At 37.2% G+C, this 19,219-nt stretch overlaps 1 protein-coding gene across 3 annotated transcripts in view; it reads right to left on the bottom strand.

The window, feature by feature from the left end:
* Positions 1-19,219, bottom strand: part of DNAJC2 (DnaJ heat shock protein family (Hsp40) member C2) — a 38,315-nt gene that overhangs the window by 9,042 nt on the left and 10,054 nt on the right. For all 3 annotated transcript variants that reach the window (XM_077746932.1, XM_077746933.1, XM_077746934.1), the window contains 6 exons: positions 5,012-5,110; positions 3,896-4,037; positions 2,161-2,241; positions 1,219-1,284; positions 670-761; positions 279-400 (listed from right to left, as the gene is read on the bottom strand). In XM_077746932.1, coding sequence (XP_077603058.1) covers positions 279-400; positions 670-761; positions 1,219-1,284; positions 2,161-2,241; positions 3,896-4,037; positions 5,012-5,110 — 602 coding nt within the window. The remainder of the gene's footprint in view (positions 1-278; positions 401-669; positions 762-1,218; positions 1,285-2,160; positions 2,242-3,895; positions 4,038-5,011; positions 5,111-19,219) is intronic.

The following is a 19,219-nucleotide window of genomic DNA, read 5'->3' as shown; positions in this document are numbered from 1 at the left end:
GAGAGAGAGAGAGAGAGAGAGAGGAGAGAGAGAGAGAGACAGCGTGAGCAGGGGAGGGTCAGAGAGAGAGGGAGACACAGACTCTGAAACAGGCTCCAGGCTCTGAGCTGGCAGTCAGCACAGAGCCCCACAAACCGCGAGATCATGACCTAAGCTAAAGTCGGACGCTTAACCGACTAAGCCACCCAGGTGCCCCAAGATTATAGTTTTTAAAAGAGATCTGAAGATTAAACACTTTATGAACATTTAAAGTCCAGCTTCATCAAATGTCACCTTACTTTTTCTTTAGCTTCTTGCTCCTTCCGTTTTGCTTCTGCTTTTGCTTTCTTTTCTGCTTCTTTCTTGGCTTTTTCTTCTTCCTTAAATTTTTTTATCCTTGGATCACAGCTATATGCATTGTCTACCAGAAAAAAAGTTAACTTTTTCAATTTCTAACATTAAAGATCCTTGTACATTAATTGACTGACTTTGGGAGAGCGCACATGTGCAAGCAGGGAACTGGGGCAGAGGGAAAGAGAGACTCTGAAGCAGGCTCCATGCTCAGCACGGAGTGTGATGCCGGGATGGATCCCACCACCCTGGGATCATGACCTGAGCCAAAAGTCAACTGACTGAGCCACCCAGACAGGTGCCCCAAAGAACTTTTTAAAAAATACCAATTATACTTACCAACTAATGTTCTTATTCTGTTCATTTCTTCTTTTTTTCTTTGTGCCCTTGTTGCTCTGTTCTGCTTTTCAATCCATCTCCTCTCATCACGACTATGAAACAGAAAATATTGGAAACAAATTATTGATTATAGATAGCATGACTGGAAAATGTAGTTATTTTATAAATTTATGTGTAAATGTCTGATACTAACATTAAAGGATGATTCTACTTAGTATTAATTTTTGTTGAGTTTTTTAGAATACTCATGTCAAAAGTATTTCCCTATACACACGAAGAAAACTAAAATTAAACCAGTTAAGCAAACAGAAGAAAAATAATTTGCTGAATTGAGCTTTTATGACAATTATATTCATTGGTCATTTCTTAAGCACATCCTACCAACTATTGATTTGGCCCCATCTAGTTTAACTTGTGAGATGGGATCTCAAAATACTCAACCTGAAAAAGGATACACAAAGAGAAAATTTATACAAAAAATATATGTAGTATATTTTCATACATCATTGCAAACAAATAACCATCTTTCTTTATTAGTGACTTACATACCATTCCGCTTTTTCTTTTTCTTCTTCATCTAAATAAGAAAATTCTCTCCAAGAATCAAAATTATACCTAATACAAATAGAAATTAAAAAAAAAAATCAAGCTAATAAAAAAATCTTCCTTTTAAAATTAAGTTAGGTGCATATAATGCTAAGAAACATTAATGGCAAATTGGTGAGTTTGTCTTGTAGACAAGCCCCCCCTCACGTGGTCTAACTAACACTATGCTCAAGTTGTCTTCTTCCTCTTAATTAAATGACACTGATTTGGTATGAAAATCTAAAAGTACACTCCTTACCCCTAAATTAAAATCACACCTCCCTGCCATCTCTCCATTAGCTTTCTCTCTTGCTTGGAACCTGTTGAAGTTCTCCCTACCTTCTCCTTCCCTAGTCTGTCAAGCCTTAAGGCAGCCTGCATAGTGTTATGGTATCTCTGATTTGTATCCTCTCAAGAGAAAAGCAACTACAAATGGCAGAGCTATACTTGGTCATTTTTGTTTCATAGTAATTTTATGTTTTCATTTACTAGGTACTTAATCAGAAAATACTGCAAATACAAATTGGCCATGAATATTTATTGTCTTCATTAAACATTAGTGAATCCATCACAGAGATAAAAAAAGCACTGCTTTCCGTGTGTATTTTTAAATAGCCAAATGAAAAAATTTTCATTTTTACTGAAATGGCTCCTTAATTTTCCTTTTTTACCTCTATAGTATGCTTGATATCTAGAAATGGCATTAGAAAACATTTTAAAAATCATAAAAGCCTAAATATCACATAGGAGATAATATAGCATTATGTGAAAACTATTATGATTATTTCTGAATAGAGTGCTTTTGTTCTGATTCTCCTATCCTTGAATTAATTTATGAACAATCAAGTATTTATTGGATACTTTTTTAAAAAATGACAGCATCATAGGAACAGTGTATTCACTTACCAGAAAGAATAAAATGCATCTACATCTTCAAATGATGAATTCATATCACCAAGTTTAGGGACATTTTTTTTATTTGACCATCTGAAATAAAAAAGAATTAAAAAATTCAATTCAAAATCTGTACAAAGGTCAGGAGACAGGCTAATTTATTAAGAAACATTTTTTATTAACACTATATCCCCTAGCACAAAGAGATGGGGCTGGCAGATCAGCACTAAGGTGCTGCACAATACAGGTGCAATGAGAGAGGACAAGGGTAGACAGAGTTGCGGAGAAACAAAGAACGATGTTTTCATCATCAGGTTGTCTTCAGTTTTATAAATAACAGGCCTGTGACAGCTGCCACACTAGCTAGGAAGAACAGGCGCTAAGGCCCCCTTTCCCAAGCTCACTAACTCCTGCCTCTAAACAGGCAGCACAGAAGCAACCTGTAGGCCCACACTTCTTTTTCTTAGAGAGTAAGAGCGCAAACAGTGGGCGGGAAGAGAGAGGATCTTAAGCAGGCTCCACCATGCAGGGTTAGATCCCAGACCTGAGCCAAAATCAAGAGTTGAATACTCAACCAAATGAGTCACCTGGGTGCCCCCCAGATTTTAAATGTTAATACAGAAGGAAGATTTCCACCCTCTTATTGCCATGACCATCCCTGCGCTGAGTCAGGACTTCTAAAGCAGCTCACCCATTATCCCTGACAGATTCTGTGGCTGTTACTGACCCATGTTTTCTACTCTATGAAAACATTCCACAACAAAATATATCACACTATTTTGTTTTACCACCTTCAACACTATTAGAAAACAAAAATGAGGAGAGTGGGTGGAGAAAATACTAAGTTGCGCTAAGCCGATAAAGTGGGTCTTAAACCCAGCTGCACATTAGAATCACCAGGGAATATTTAAATACCCTAGAGGCATTCCAAGCTAATTAAATTGAAATCACAATTAAATTAAATCTCTCCAGGTGGAACACAGCTATCAGGAGTTTTTCAGCTTCTCCAGGTGATTTCAATATGCAGCCACACTGTGCTCTAAGGAAACCTTCCAGTACAGATGGAACCAAAAAACGCAGAATACTGACATACACCAATTAAAAACGGACTTCAATGAAATAAATTACATATACAATAACATTAAAGATAATCTCATCTTTGAGGCATCTGGGTGGCTCAGTCGGTTACTGCCTTGGGCTCTGTGCTGACAGTTCAGAGCCTGGAGCCTGCTTCAGATTCTGTGTCTCCCTGTCTCGCTGCCCTTCCCCTGCTCGTGCTCTGTCTCTCTCAAAAAGAACTAAACATTAAAAAAAAACTGCATCCTCAGAGAACCTTATGATAATGAAATGCTCCAAAACAACAGCTCCAAAAGAACAAAAACTTTATCAGATGATAAAGGGCCAGAGAGAGTATATACCGTTAGTAAATGGGAAGCAAAAGAATGGGAAATTACTATCACCTCAGTAACAGTATCACACTGCATAAAGTCAGCTACTGTTGTTTCCCACAAAGGAAATCTAAAAGAAAAACATCCTATGAGGTGTAAAGGAATTTCACCATGAAAAGGCAGAACTGTTCAGAGAGCAAAATAAATGAGAGCAGTACATTCACCAGAGAGGCTCAATGCTGTAGAGAAGGACGACAAAGAGAGAATAACTTTTATCAGAGGAAAAATGCAGAAACCTGGAAGATCCCACGAAGCACGCCAATACAGCATGCTGATCACAAGAGGATCCCTTAACTCACCTAGAATTCCGTTCAAACACTGGGGAAAACACTTCGAAGAAATTGTCCTTTGCTTCACTTTTAGAAGGAACTGAGTTATCAAAAGTAGGATCTACACTGTTGAATGCCCGCCTTTTCAGTGGATCAGATAACATTTCATAAGCTGAGGAAAAAATGGTAAGGTCACATTACTATAACTCTACATTTTTTCCCTGAGAAAAAATCTCCTTCGTTTAAAAAAAAGGTATTTTTCATCTTCAAAAATTGTTTGCTTGTGGGAAGGAAGAGACTGAATGTAGGTAATGATAACTGCTAGCACTATTGGATATAATCTGACTTCACAACTTCTTTCAGTACCTCTTCTAGAAGGCAAGTGACAAAACAATGGTTAAGTACTCAGCCCTTAGGAATTCGTGACTCTGAGGAAAAAGAAATAGCCAGAAAATTAACTGTTAGATTCCAAGGTTGTAAAAAAAATAAAAATAAAAAATCAAAGAACCTTTAGCATCTAGAGCACTACATAAGTGTGGGCCAAAAAGAGTAAGTTTGAAAGATGTGTACACGATTTTAAAAAGTTATCATCAAGATGTAAAATCACTTAAGGACACACTTAGATATGGTAAGAATCTATATTAATTTGCTTAATGAAGATATGGCTATGTAAACAGCAATAAACGTTGTCTTGAGTCCCACAGCAGGAGACAATCAACTTTTGGATTTAAATCAGCAAAACATCTGAAGAACTATTTAGTCCTACAAAGTGTCTGAAATGGAGAAATAACTTGGCATTCTTGTTAGACATAACAGTTAGGATGAAATAACTCTAGGTCGAGCTTCTCAGAAGAATCACCTGATGATCTATCTCAGTAACACGCGGACTCAGTGAATCTGGCGGGGGGCCCTGGCTTCTGCATTCCTGATAAGCAACAGGTGCTGCTGACGCTGATGGTTTGAGAGAATCTCACTTTGGGAGCAAGGCTCTGGGGCTGGTTATCACAAACAACCAGATATAACCGAAAGTGTTTTTGTAAATGTCATGGTATATTTAAATTAACTACAGTATATACACTAGAAATCCAATCCTAGCACTTAATAATCACCACCTTTACAAATTCCTGACTCTAGGTATTTTCTTACCTTTAGTTATGCAAGTGAAGTAGTCATTATCTCCTTCTTTGATTGGTTCACCAGCTGCTTTCCGTTTGTCTGGGTGATGTTTTAGAACCATTGCTTTATCTACAAAACAAGCCAGATTTAGACAGTTTGTCACTTTATGCATCAAAACTAAAAATAAAGATGAGGAGCTTGGGAAGATGGCGGCGTAGGAGGATCCTGAGCTCATCTCCTCGCATGAACCCATCAAGGCTGCAACCACACACAGTGCAACTCACTCTGAAAAGGACCTGAAGACTAACAGAACAGCTTCTCCATAGCTAAAGAAAAAGCCACATCGAAAAGAGAGGAAGAGGTGTGGTTGGGAACCAAATCCCTGGGGTAGCAACCCTTAAGCAGGAAGGATATCACAGGTGAAGAGGTCCTCCCTGAGGAGTAAAGGGATCAAGGCCCCACTGGGCACCCTTGCCCTGGGGTTCTACACAGCTAAGAGGAGCCCCCATTAACGTATGGCTTTGAAAGTCAGTGGGGCTTACTTAGCTCCAGGAGCTATCCTGGACTCTGGTTTTATTTTTTTATTAAAAAAAATTTTTTTAATGTTTATTTTATTTTTTATTTATTTCTAAGAGAGAGACAGCGTGAGCAGGGGAGGGTAAGAGAGAGGGAGACATGGAATCCGAACCCGGCTCCAGGCTCTGAGCTGTCAGCACCCGGGGCTCGATCCCACGAACCATGAGATCATGACCTGAGCCAAAGTCAGACGCTTAACCAACTGAGCCACGCAGGCGCCCTCTGGACTCTGCTTTTAAAGGGCAAACACGCCATATCATTTGCTCTAAGACCCAGCACAGAGGCAGCAATTTGAAAACTGCCTGGGTTATTTATATGTGACAGAGATTTACGAATCATACAGGATGTGCCAGAGGAGCAGAAAATTCCGTAGCAATTTTCTCCAGAATGAAAAGCGCTGGCAGGTGCCAGCTGTGACACTCTCCATCTGCCTTGCTGACACTCTTGTCCTGCCTCATGTTCCCCTGCAGAAATACCCTACCCAAAGGTGCCCATCCCATCACACTTGGTGGGCAGCCGTGGTTAGAACCAGTGCCCCTCCAAAGCAACCCTGGACAGAGGAGGGGGGCAGCCCTATCCATCAGCACACCTGCCACAATTTATAGCCTGACCCTAAGCCAGCTGTGCTGAGAGCAAGCCTCACATACCAATGGACCCACAGTAGTACCAGGCCAGTCACAAAGGAAGGGTGCACGCTAGCCCCACAGAAATCATTCCTGGGGGGCCTGATTCTGGTGACCAGGTGGGACTCACACTACTGGGCACCACAGGACACCTTTTATATAAAGCCACTGCTCTCAAGAGTAGGAGAAGGAGCTGACCTACCTAATACACAGACAAAAACAGAGTAAGACAAAATGAGGAGACAGGAATATGATCCAAATGAAAGATCAAGATAAAATCCAAGAAAAAGAACTAAACAAAATGGGAATAAGCACTCAACCTGATTAAAGGCTCAAACTAACAGTCATAAAGACTGGAGGGAAGAGTGAATAATACCATGAGTACTTCAACAAAGAGACAGAAAATATGAAAAACAAGCCAAAGGGAATCAATACCTGATCAGAGGATGCAGAACAGATCAGTGATCAAGAAGACAGGGTAATGGAAAGCAACTAAGCTCAACAGCAAAAAGAAAAAAGAATTTTAAAAATGAGGCTATGTTAAGGGACTTCTGCAACATCAAGTATAGGAACATCTTGTATTATAGGGGGTCTTGTATATAGGGGGTCACAGAAGGAGAGGGGAGATGGGGCAGAAAAGTTATTTGAAGAAATAATGGCTGCAAACTTCCCCAACCTGTAAGGAAACCGATATCCAGCTCCAGGACACAAAGGGAGCCCCAAACAAGATGAAACCCAGGAGGTCCACCCCAACACATAGTAATTAAAATGATAAAAATGAAAGATAAAGAGAATCTTAAAAGCAGCAAGAGAAAAAGCAGTTACATACAAGGGGAACCCTATAAGGTTGATTTTTCAGCCTTATCTTTGGAGCCCAGAAGTGAGTGGCATGAGTGGCATATATTCACAGTGCTGAAGAAAATAAACAAACCCTATAACCAAGAATACTGTACCCAGCAAGGTTATCATTCAGGATGGAAGGAGAGATAAAGTTTGCAAGACAAACAAAAGTTGAAGGNCTGGACTCTGCTTTTAAAGGGCAAACACGCCATATCATTTGCTCTAAGACCCAGCACAGAGGCAGCAATTTGAAAACTGCCTGGGTTATTTATATGTGACAGAGATTTACGAATCATACAGGATGTGCCAGAGGAGCAGAAAATTCCGTAGCAATTTTCTCCAGAATGAAAAGCGCTGGCAGGTGCCAGCTGTGACACTCTCCATCTGCCTTGCTGACACTCTTGTCCTGCCTCATGTTCCCCTGCAGAAATACCCTACCCAAAGGTGCCCATCCCATCACACTTGGTGGGCAGCCGTGGTTAGAACCAGTGCCCCTCCAAAGCAACCCTGGACAGAGGAGGGGGGCAGCCCTATCCATCAGCACACCTGCCACAATTTATAGCCTGACCCTAAGCCAGCTGTGCTGAGAGCAAGCCTCACATACCAATGGACCCACAGTAGTACCAGGCCAGTCACAAAGGAAGGGTGCACGCTAGCCCCACAGAAATCATTCCTGGGGGGCCTGATTCTGGTGACCAGGTGGGACTCACACTACTGGGCACCACAGGACACCTTTTATATAAAGCCACTGCTCTCAAGAGTAGGAGAAGGAGCTGACCTACCTAATACACAGACAAAAACAGAGTAAGACAAAATGAGGAGACAGGAATATGATCCAAATGAAAGATCAAGATAAAATCCAAGAAAAAGAACTAAACAAAATGGGAATAAGCACTCAACCTGATTAAAGGCTCAAACTAACAGTCATAAAGACTGGAGGGAAGAGTGAATAATACCATGAGTACTTCAACAAAGAGACAGAAAATATGAAAAACAAGCCAAAGGGAATCAATACCTGATCAGAGGATGCAGAACAGATCAGTGATCAAGAAGACAGGGTAATGGAAAGCAACTAAGCTCAACAGCAAAAAGAAAAAAGAATTTTAAAAATGAGGCTATGTTAAGGGACTTCTGCAACATCAAGTATAGGAACATCTGTATTATAGGGGGTCACAGAAGGAGAGGGGAGATGGGGCAGAAAAGTTATTTGAAGAAATAATGGCTGCAAACTTCCCCAACCTGTAAGGAAACCGATATCCAGCTCCAGGACACAAAGGGAGCCCCAAACAAGATGAAACCCAGGAGGTCCACCCCAACACATAGTAATTAAAATGATAAAAATGAAAGATAAAGAGAATCTTAAAAGCAGCAAGAGAAAAAGCAGTTACATACAAGGGGAACCCTATAAGGTTGATTTTTCAGCCTTATCTTTGGAGCCCAGAAGTGAGTGGCATGAGTGGCATATATTCACAGTGCTGAAGAAAATAAACAAACCCTATAACCAAGAATACTGTACCCAGCAAGGTTATCATTCAGGATGGAAGGAGAGATAAAGTTTGCAAGACAAACAAAAGTTGAAGGAGCTGATGATCACTCAAGTAGCCTTACAAGAAATGTTAGAGGGAATTCTTTAAGTGAAAAGAATAGGCCATAAAGAGAAGAAACTGGTGAAAGGAAAACTTCACTGGTAAAAACAAACATACAGTGAAGATAGGAGTTCAATCACTTATAAAGCTCGTAAGAAGATAAAAAGACAAAAGTAGTAAAATCAACTATCTACAAAAATCAGTCAACAGACACACACATACACACACACAAAAGTAACTGAACTTAAGCAACTATCAACTTAATATAGACTGATGTTACATATGAATTTCATGTTAAGTAACCACAAACAATGAAACTTTAATAGGCACAAAAAAAAAAAAATAAAGGAATCCAAGCATAGCTCTAAAGAAAGTCATCACATCATAAGGGTAGAGAGCATGAGAAGAATAAGGAAACAGAAAAGAGCTACAAAAAACCCCAAAAAAACCCAGAAGCAACTGGCAAAATGGCAATAAGTACATACTTATTTAATATTGCTTAAAATGGGAGTGCCTCAAGTCAGTTAAGCATCTGACTCTTGATTTCGGCTCAGATCATGATCTCACGTTTCATAGGATTGAGCCCTGCCCTGCATCAGACTCCATGCTGACAGCACAGAGCCTGCTTGGGTTCTCTCTCTCTGCCCCTCCCCACTCATGTTCTCTTTCAAAATAAATAAACATAAAAAAAAAAACAAAAACCAATTGCCTAAAATGTAAATGGTCTAAATACTCCAAAAAGACAAAGGATGACTGAATGGATAAAACAACAAGACCCATCTATATAAGAATATGCCGTCTACAAGAGACTTCAGACATAAAGACATATATATACAGACCAAACGTGAAGGAATGGAAAAAGATAGTCCATGCAAATGGAAACAAAAAAAAAAAAGTTTGGGTAGCAATACTATATCAGGCAAAACAGACTTTAAAACAGACTATAACTGGAGATAAAATAAGGCATTCCTTAATGATAAACAGATAATCCACAGGAGGACATAACAATTAGAAATCTCTATACACCTAACACAGGAGAGCACCTAAACAGAGAAAAATTAATGGTTATAAAAAAAGAAATGGACAGTAATACACAATAATCATAGTAGCTTTTAACACCCTACTTACAACAAAGGATAGAATTTCCAACTAGAAAATTAGTCAGGAAACAGTGGCTTTGACAACACATTAGGCCAGGTATACTTAACATACAAACAGAACACTGCACCCAACAGCAGAATACACATTCTTCTCAAGTGCAAATGAAACATTCTTAGGATAGATCTCATGTTAGGCCATAAAACAAGTCTCAATAAATTTAAGAACACAGTAATTATACAAGCATCTATTACAACCACAACATTATGAAACTAGAACTATAGGGGGGAAAAACAGAAAAAAAACAAACATATGGAGGCAAACAACATGCTACTAAGTTAGTGGATCAAAAAAATACCTTGAGACAAATCTCAAACAATCTAACCTTAATAGATTAGAGAACCAGAAAAAGAACAGAACCTGAAGTTACTAGAAGGAAGGAAATAATAAAGATCAGAGTGAAAATACTGGAATAATGAGACTTAAAAAATAATAGAAAAAAAAATCAAGAGATGGTTCTTTGATAAAATTGATGAACCTTTAGGTAGACTCATTAAGACAAAGAAGATTCCGATGACTAAAACCACAAATGAAAAGGGATAAGCTACAATTGACATCACAGAAACACAAAGGAATGAAAAATTATACACCAACAAATTGGATAACCTGGAAGAAATGGATAAATTCCTAAAAACACACAATCTTCCAAGACTCAATCAGGAAAAAGAAAAAAGTCTGAACAGACTGATAACTAGTAATGAAATTGAATCGGTAACCCAAAAACCCCTAAAAACAGGGATCAGATGGCTTCATAGGTGAATTCTATCAAACATCTGAAAAAGACTTAATACCTATCTTTCTCAACAACAGAAGAGGAAAGAATGCTTCCATATTCATTCTATGAGGCCAGCATTACTGACACCACAATAAGACAAAGACACTACAAAAGCCCCAAAATTACAAACCAATATCCCTAATGAATACAGATGCAAAAATCTTCAATAAATATTAAGAAACCAAATTCAACAATACGTTGAAAGGATCATACACCATGATCAACTGAGATTTAGTCAAGAAATATTAAGAATGGTTCAATAACTGCAAATCAATCAACATGATACACCATATTAACAATGAAGGATAAAAATCACATGACCTCATTACATGTAGAAAATGCATTTGACAAAATTCTACATCCATTAATAAGAACTCTCAATAAAGTGAGTATAGAAAGAACATACCTCAACTTAATAAAGACCATATATGACAAACCCACATCTAACATCATACTCAAGGGTGAAAAGCTAAAAGCTTTTTCTTTAGGATCATGACAAGATAAGGATGTCTACTTCATGGCTCTTTTACTCAACAGTGTGCTGGAAAGTCCTAGCCACAGCAATTGGGCAAGAAAAAGAAATTAAAGCCATTTAAACTACAAAGTAGTAAAAGTATCACTATTTACAGATGACAACATATATAGAAAACCCTAAAGACACCACCCCAAGAAATTAGAATGAATGAATTCAGTGAAGTCGCAGGATACAAAAATCAACAGACAGAAATCAGCTGCACGTCAATATAATAACTAGCAGAAAGAGAAATTAATAAAACAATCTCATTTACAACTGTATGAGAAATACCTAGGAACAAATTTAACCAAGGAAGTGCAAGACCTGTACTCTTAAAAATGTGAGACACTGATCAAAGAAACTTAAGATGATACAAATAAATGTAAAGGTACAGCATGCTCATGGATTGGGAGAACAATTATTGTTAAAATGTTCATACTACCCAAAGCAATCTGCAGATTCAATGCAATCCCTATCACCCCTATCAGTAGTGTTTTTCACAGAACTAGAATAATTCTAAAATTTGTATGCAACCAAAAAAGACTCTGAAGAACCAAAGCAGATCACTGGTTCTTTTGATATCACAATCCCAGATTTCAAACTATACTACAAAACTACAGTACTGAAAATAGTATGGGACTGGCACATAAATAGACACATAGATCAGTGGAACAGATCTCCCAGAAATAAACTCATATATATATGGTCAATTAATGTATGACAAAGGAGGCAAGCATATACAATGGGAAAAAACAGCCTCTGCAATAAATGGTGTTGCAAATACTGAACAGCTACATGTTAAAGAATAAAACTGGATCACTTTCTTACATCATACACAAAAATAAACTCAAAATGGATTAAAGACCTAAAGTGAGACGTGAAATCTTAAAACACCTAAGAGTAATATTTTGGATATTGACCTTTGTAATATTTTCCTGTATGTGCCTCTCCAGGAAGAAAAATAACAGCAAAAATAAATACTTGAAACTACACCAAAATAAAAACCTCTGCTCAGTGAAGGAAAACAGCCAAGAAAACAAACAGGCAACAGCTGAATGGGAGAAGACATTTGCAAATGATTTATATGATAAGGGGTCAATATCAAAACACAAAGAACTCCTAAAACTCAATAACAAAAAAAATCCAAATAATCTGATTAAAAAATGGGCAGAGGACCTGAACAGACATTTTTCTAAAAAGGATGGATATACATATGGCCACAGACACATTAAATGATGCTCAGCATCACTAATCATAAGAGAAATGCAAATCAAAACCGCAAGGTGCTACCAGCTCACACCACTCAGAATGGCTACTATCAAAAAGACAAGAACTAAGCTTTGGTGAGAATGTGGAGAAAAGAGAACCCTTATGCACTGTACAAATTTGTATAGTCACTATGAAAAACTGTATGGAGGTTCCTCAAAAAATTAAAAACAAAAATATCACATGACCCAGCAATTCCACTTCTGGGTATGTATTTGGGGAAAACAAAACAAAACAACAAAAAAACCCCAACAAAACAAACACATTCATTCAAAAAGATATATGCACACGTATGTTTACTGTAGCATTATTTATAACAGCAAGATATGGAAGCAACCTAAGTGCTCATCTATAGATGACTGAATAAAGAAGATGTGGAACATTATATATATAATGGAATATTGCTCAGCCATAACAAAGAATGAGATCTTGCCATTTGGAACAACATGGACAGAATACCAGACCATGCTAAGTGACATAAGTGAGACAAAAATAAATACTACATGATTTCACTTACATGTGGACTCTTAAAAAACAAAACAGATGAATAAACAAACCTCCCCCCACCCAAAGGCTCATAAATACAGAGAACTGGTGATTGCCGGAGGGAGGGAAGAGGGATGGTTAACTGGTCCAGAGGGAGGGAGGAGGGATGGTTAATTGGTCCAATAGTTGAAGAGAACGGAGAGGTACAAATTTCCAGTTATAAAATAAGTAAGTCAGAAGATGCACAGCATAGGGTTATAGGCAACAATATTGCAGTAAGTTTGTATGGTAACAGAGTGTAAGCACACTTACATGGTAAGCATTTTGTAATGTATATAAATACTGAATCATATGTTGTACACCTAAAACTAATATAATGCTGTATGTCAACTATACTTCAATTAAAAAAATACAAAAATAAACATGAGTTAGCTACACAGAACCATTTGTAAAATCAAAATATCAATTTTAAAATATTTTCTTCTATGGTAAAATAGAAGCTTGTTACATGTGGAAATCATAGAAAAAGAAGTAATTATTTTAAGGATTAGCCAAAATGCCAACACCCAAAGACAATTTTACTGTTAACATTCTGATATATTTTCACACAGATTTTCCTTATACATGTTTAAAGAAACTAAGTATAATTGTAACATACATACCAATTTATAGTCTGTTTTTTTTCAAGTTAACATTATACATTTGCATTTTCTGTTGTTACAAACTTCAAAAAAATAATTTTTTTTTTTTTAAAGTGGGCTCCATGACCAACATGGGGCTTGAACTCACGACCCTGAGATCAAGAATCAGATGTTCTACCAACTTAGCCAGACAGGTGCTCCTTCAAAAAATTTTAATGATTGCTTAGTAAAGTATTTCAAATAGATTTATCATAATTTATTTCTCTATTGTTGGATATTTAAATTGTTTCTAAATTTTCACTATTATAAATAAGTAATGCCAATTTTAATCATTTTGTAGAGATGTTATTTGTACATATTCAGGATTCTTTCTTCTTAGGATGTATTTACAGAGGTGACATTTGTGAGTGAAATGTAGGAACAAGTTCCTTTCTAAACATTAGACCACTTCATACTCTTATGTGAACATGTATTTCACCACAGCCTCACCAGCAACGAATATTAATTATTTAAACATACACTTATTACTGGGGCTTAACAATATTTTTGGTTCTCTCCTTCATCCTTCATCTATGGAGGAAGGAGAGGTTGTTTTAGTTTCTCTTCTTAGTTTGTCTGATTCACTTTACAATAAATTAGAGCTAGCTGTTAGCATATGTTGAACACTTAATATATACTTGGCACTATTCATCAGTTAATCTTCCCAATAAATCAATGAAGAAACTGCTATTATTATTTTCTCCATTATACGGAAGAGGAAATTGAGGCAAAGAGAGGGTAAGTAACCATGACGATTTCAACCCATCCAAAGTCTTGGCAAATCAGGCTTCGATCCAGGCAAGCCTGATGGTTCACCTGTGCTGGTACGCTGCCTCTCCTGGTCCATAATGCTTAATGCTAACGCTTTTTCAACTGCTGTTATATACTTACATTTAAAAAAAAATTTTTTTTTTTTGAAAATTTCCTCTCTGTACACCACCCCCTCCCCAAGCATCACAAGGTATTTATTACTTAGTGTTACATCAGATAAAGGTTTTAAAAAATAAAGGATTTAAAACAAAAGAGTGTTTTAAAGCAAGTGTTCATTTCCCTTAAACTCAAAACTTCTGTTTATAATGTAAAGTGTGAGTTATTAATAGAGAAGAATGCTTTAAGAGTGATCAATAAGATTCTTTAAAAATAAATTTCCTTGGGGCGTCTGGATGGCTCAGTCAGTTGGGTGTCCGACTTTGGCTCAGGTCATGATCTCACAGTCCATGGGTTTGAGCCCCGTGTCGGGCTCTGTGCTGGACAGCTGAGAGCCAGGAGCTCCTTTGGATTCTGTGTCTCCCCCTCTCTCTGCCCCTCCCCTGCTCACTCTCTGTCTCTCAAAGTAAAACAAAGACATAAAAAGTTAAAAAGAAAAAATTTTCCTTGTCTGTCTGAAATGTTCCCTACAACATTTTAAATTTTACAATAAAAAAAACTGAGACCCCCCAAATTCCCTCCGGTTCTATTCCTGTTCAGCAAAGCTCAGCTTTAAATTTAAAAGTGACTGTCTACTCTATTTGTTTCTAAAATGCTTTTCTATAAATACTGTTGTCATTGTCTCTGATGTATTTTTTATATTCCATTTATATTTTAACGTAACTTATTATCTGTGTGATATATACTGCATACACATAAATTATCCCGTGTAAACATATGTATGTTCATGACACACAGACACATTATTTATATATATGTAAAACTTCTACAAGATGACTTTCACTGCCAAGTAACCTAATGAGATCCCTAAGTGAGGGGGGGAAATCCTCAAAATATAAGTTTTACATAAATAAAAAGAACACGTATAGATATCATATATATGTATACTTACATATAATTTATGTAGGTACAACATACATATAAATCATTTTCATTTATATTTATTGATCATTTCCTTTATAATTTTTCTTGGTAATTATAAATTTAGAAGGCACTTCATTCTCAACAATTTTAACATATTTTCTAGTTTCATTAATATTTTCTATAGTTAGAACTGAAAACATTTTTAAATTTAAATTTTTTTTTACAATTTTAACATATTCAAGTAAATATCAAAACTATGAATGGAAGTCCTTGAATAATCCTTCTCTTCTCCACTGATGTATGATGCCTCCTTTATCATGGTAAATTTTACCAGGGTTTGTTTCTGGTTACCTATTCTTGCCCTGGGATCATCTTTAAAATGACTATACCCGGGGCGCCTGGGTGGCTTAGTCGGTTAAGCGTCCGACTTTCGCTTAGGTCATGATCTCGCGGTTCGTGGGTTCGAGCCCCGCGTCGGGCTCTGTGCTGACTGCCAGCTCAGAGCCTGGAGCCTATTTCAGTCTGTGACTCCCTCTCTCTCTGACCCTCCCCTGCTCACGCTGTCTCTCTCTCTCTCTCTCCCTCCTAGAAATAAATAAAACATTAAAAAAATAAATAAATAAATAAAATAAAATGACTATACCCTTCTATATATTTGATGGCGGCTTCCAAAAATTATACTATTTCTGCCTATTTCTCCTATATCTAGCCACCTGATTCGACCCCCATTTGGTTTTCTAGGTAGATCCTGTATTATCTACAAACATCTTTTTCTTCTTTCCAACAGCCCTCTTATTTAATATATTAACTCACTAAATCATACTCCTAATAGCATAAAAAAAGAATAGACAAGTTAGCTTCTCCCATGGATTTTACCAGGAATATCACTAATACTGCATGCTTTAAGTTTGTTAGCTGTGGGTTTGAAATATTTACAAAAGTAGAAAATTAGCTGTATTTCTTTGCAAAATTCTATTTATCAAAAAGGAATGGCTATTAAATTGTGTTTTATACATTTTCACTATTTAGGAAATATTATCTGAACTATAAACAGATTTAACTATTATCAATACATTTCCTACGTTGGATTCCTGAGGGAAATCCTATGTCTGCATGGGTACTATTCTTTTAATGTGCTGTTAAGTTCAATTTGCTATCATTTTAACTGACATTTTTTGGTTTTACATTACATTCGTGGATGAGATCTGTCTGTAGTTTTATTAAATCTCTCTTTGCCAGGTATTAAAATTTATTATCTTTAAGAATTTTTTAGAGCCTTTTAGCTTTACAGTACAAGTGAGAGAATGGCACAGTAACTTCTTACATGCCCTCTGTCTCTCTACACGCACAGCCTCCCCCTCCTCTGTTACCACCAATACCCATTAGAGGGGACCAATTGTTACAAGTGATGAACCTACACTAACACATCATAATCACCCAAGTTCATAGTTTATATTATATTACAGTTCGCTCCTGGTGTTGTACATTCTATGGGTCTGGACAAGTATATAATAAAACGTATCCATATTTTATAGTACTGCAGTATTTTATAGTACTTTCACTGTCCTAAAAATCCTGTGCTTGTCCTATTCATCCCTCCCTACTCTCCCAACCATGATCTTTTTTACTATCTACATATTTTTGTCTTTTTATGCCAGGCTTTCATACTAGGATTATATTAACTTCACAAAACAAACTGTTCCAAAACAGTTTATTTCAGCATGAGAGGTTTTAATCCCTTAAACATTTGGAAAAATTCATTTGAAAAATTACCTGGGTCTAAAAACATGTTTTTATTTTCTCAGTAATCTCTACAACCTAATATGGGGCTCAAACTCATGGCCCTGAGATCATGAGTCGAATGCTTTTCTGACTGAGCCAGCCACCTACTTCTAAAAACATTTTTTAGGAGTTAACTCTTTCTTCCTTCCTTTCTCTCTCTTTTTTCTTTCTGAGAGAGAGAGGGAAAGAACAAGCGGGGGAGAAGGACAGGAAAGAGAGAATCTTAAGCAGGCTCCATACTCAGCATGGAGCCCAACGCAGGGCTCGATCCCATGGCCCTGCGATCATTACCTGAGCTGAAATCAAGAGGTGGATGCTCAAATGAATGAGCCACTTGGGGCCCAGGAGGTATTTCTTTCATTACTTTTAAAATTTCTTCCTCAACTTAAAAAAAGTTCATTTCATCAACACTTTTGAATCTATTTCATTTAATAGTGGTTTCAATTAAAAATATCTTCTGGGCGTGCCTGCCTGGGTGGCTCAGTCAGTTAAGCGTCGGGCTTCCGCTCAGGTCATGATCTCACGTTTCCTGGGTTCGAGCCCCGTTTCGGGCTCTGTGCTGACAGCTAGCTCAGAGCCTGGAGTCTGTTTCAGATTCTATATCTCCCTCTCTCTCTGACTCTCCCCTGCTCACCCTCTCTCTCTCAGAAATAAAACATTAAAAAAAATTTTTTTAAGAACCTTCTGTAATGGTATTCTTTCTGTATTTTATTATACCTTTTTTCTTATAAATCCATTTTTTCCTCCACGTTCTTTAGTGTTAGTCTTTTAAAGATTTGAATTGAATGCCTATTTTATTTTTCTCTCTTTTTAAAAACAGTAACAGAAGCTTAAGGCGATGAACTTACCTTGGCTTGAACAGAAGCTTATGGCTCTGACTACCATCCCTTAAGTTTTAATAGGCAATGATTTTACTTTCACAAAAAGAATCACTTAAATTTATATCTTTCTAGGTCCCAAAGAGTGTATCTGATTTCCCAAGTGACTGACATTTTTTGTTTTGTTAAATCACCTACTTTATAGAATTAAAATAAAATTTACATAGAACAAAATGCTCAGATCTTAAGTATTCAGTTCAATGAGTTTTGACAATTGTATCTACCCTATAACTACACCAAAGAAAATACAGACCATTTCTATCACCCAGAGTTCCCTTTACCCTTTTCCAGCCAACTCCCATGTCCTACTACCTAATTTCCTTTACCAAAGACTACTTCTGCATGTTCTTGAACTTGATGTAAGTGGAATCATAGAGTAGGTCTTTGTATGTGACTTCTGCTCAACCTAATGTTTTGAAATTCATCACCATTCTTGTATGTCTTAGTAATCTGTTTTTTTTAACTACTAAGTATTAATTTGCTGTATGAATATTTAGCAGTTTGCTTATCCATGGTCCTGCTGGTGAACATTCGAGGGGCTTCCAGTTTTTGGATATTATAAATAAGGCTGCTCTACACACTTTTGTACAAATCTTTTTTGGGGCATAATAAATTTAGTGCTTTTTACATATACAGCAGCACTTCAAAAACTGACAAATATATTGTTTTTTTGAACTCCAAGATTTTTTTAAATAGTCAACTATATTATCCACCAGTACTCCCAAAGAGGCATTTTTGTCTTCTAGCCAGTTTAGGCATAAACGGAATTTATTACAAGTTATTAGGCAGCTCACAGAATCTCTGTGGGTCAGACTCTAGGGCTTGGAAGCCATGAAGCTAGGAACTATGATCAAATCCTAGTGGACAGTTCAGAGATGTGATGATCCACGACCATGGAGCACTAGAGAAACAGCACAGGCTACTTCACAGCCAGGGAGTAGGGTGGAAGCCACGAGCTGTGCAGTGCTGTTGATGCCTGCTGGCAAAACAGATTCTGTGCAGCACGGCCTAACTCATTCTCCCATGAATTTCAAAGGAAATGTGCTGAGCAGTGAAACTGAAGTCACATGCCTGCAAACACTCTCAATCTCGAGATGTATCTTTTTATAAAAAGGGTTAAGTTTCCTTCTTTATTTGCAATTATGGTTTTGGTTACATTTGTCCTGACTTCTTTAGAAATTGACATCTCTTTATTCTTCCCCCTCTCAATCCTGGGAACATTCCTCAAGGTTGTCCTCTGCTTTTTTTCCTAATCTTATGTCAGCCTTTCTAGTTCTGAATTC

The sequence above is a fragment of the Crocuta crocuta genome, unplaced genomic scaffold, assembly GCF_008692635.1.
Source record: "Crocuta crocuta isolate KB4526 unplaced genomic scaffold, BGI_CrCroc_1.0 scaffold396, whole genome shotgun sequence".
Lineage (NCBI taxonomy): Eukaryota > Metazoa > Chordata > Mammalia > Carnivora > Hyaenidae > Crocuta > Crocuta crocuta.
Note: the sequence above shows the minus strand (reverse complement) of the source record. Positions and strands in the feature narration are given on the sequence as shown.